Here is a 1,006-nt window from a genome sequence, read left to right on the forward strand (position 1 = left end):
AAATTAATATTAGAATCAATAATATTAAAATGTATTCACATATTAGAAATATTCTACTACGTAATTATTTTAAAAATAATTTCATTTAAATAATTCTATTTGAGAATATTCACAGGTTGGAAACCGATTTTTTTAAAATGTATAAATTTCAATGTGTTCGATATTTAGGATTGAAAAAATTTTTTACCGAGAGTGAAGGACGATGGCTGGTTCGGTAACTCATACCAAAATCGGTCGCCTCGACGGGAATAACTGAATTGCGTGGCGATTATACAGGCGAAGGTTGGCCCGAGCATGCTACCCGGAAGTGGTCTCTCAGATACACCACCGGACCAGAGATCGACGTCAGCTGGATGCCTGAAGATCAATACACGCACCGTTATTTCCGGGAATTTCGTATTCAATTTCTGGAAATGATGGTTACGAACATATTTCGAAAGTGATTCACGATTATAGAGAAATATAGTTTAAAATTAGCATCGGAAATATCGATGAATTTATAATATTTCTTCTGACAAGTTTTGTGTTCGTTGAAAATGATTTATTGTTGAGATATTTGTTTATAATTTTTCTTAGACTTTAAAAATAGTCGGGAATGGAAGATTAATACTTACTGAAAAATCGAGCTATAGCGTCTGATCGTCTCATTTGGCATAGAACCGTGTAGCTCGTCAAAAGTGTCTACCCAAGGAAGTCCACAGAATTTTCTGAAAAAAGATAGATTGAATTATCGAAAGATTGTCAAAAAAATAATAAGACGGCTTAGTGAATTATGTTCATTTTTTTTATTTTTTCTTTAAATAATGTGGATTTCTATGAATTATTATCGTTTTTATGAATCTTTTTAATAAGTTTATGTATATGATACGATATAGAATATTATGTATACAAATTAGAAATTATATATAAAATAAGAATTGTTAAAAAATAATAAAATGAACTTTTGTAAATTATATTTATTTTTTAAAATCATCTTTTTTAATATAAAAATTAATATAAAATTTAA

The 1,006-nt window shown here is 28.4% G+C and overlaps 2 protein-coding genes across 5 annotated transcripts in view; one reads left to right on the forward strand and one right to left on the reverse strand.

The window, feature by feature from the left end:
• LOC102680589 (centrosomal protein of 290 kDa-like) overlaps window positions 1–732 on the forward strand; it is a 23,950-nt gene extending 23,218 nt beyond the window's left edge. The window contains exon 25 of one of the 2 annotated variants that reach the window (XM_031514229.1): window positions 169–732. The gene's annotated coding sequence lies outside the window, so the exon portion shown is untranslated. The remainder of the gene's footprint in view (window positions 1–168) is intronic. The other variant, XM_031514230.1, reaches the window with a different exon arrangement.
• Window positions 1–1,006, reverse strand: part of LOC102679559 (chorion peroxidase) — a 55,556-nt gene that overhangs the window by 4,432 nt on the left and 50,118 nt on the right. For all 3 annotated transcript variants that reach the window (XM_006623744.2, XM_031514232.1, XM_006623746.2), the window contains 2 exons: window positions 615–707; window positions 188–357 (listed from right to left, as the gene is read on the reverse strand). In XM_006623744.2, coding sequence (XP_006623807.1) covers window positions 188–357; window positions 615–707 — 263 coding nt within the window. The remainder of the gene's footprint in view (window positions 1–187; window positions 358–614; window positions 708–1,006) is intronic.

Source organism: Apis dorsata, unplaced genomic scaffold (genome assembly GCF_000469605.1).
Source record: "Apis dorsata unplaced genomic scaffold, Apis dorsata 1.3 scaffold_935, whole genome shotgun sequence".
NCBI classification, from domain to species: Eukaryota; Metazoa; Arthropoda; class Insecta; order Hymenoptera; family Apidae; genus Apis; species Apis dorsata.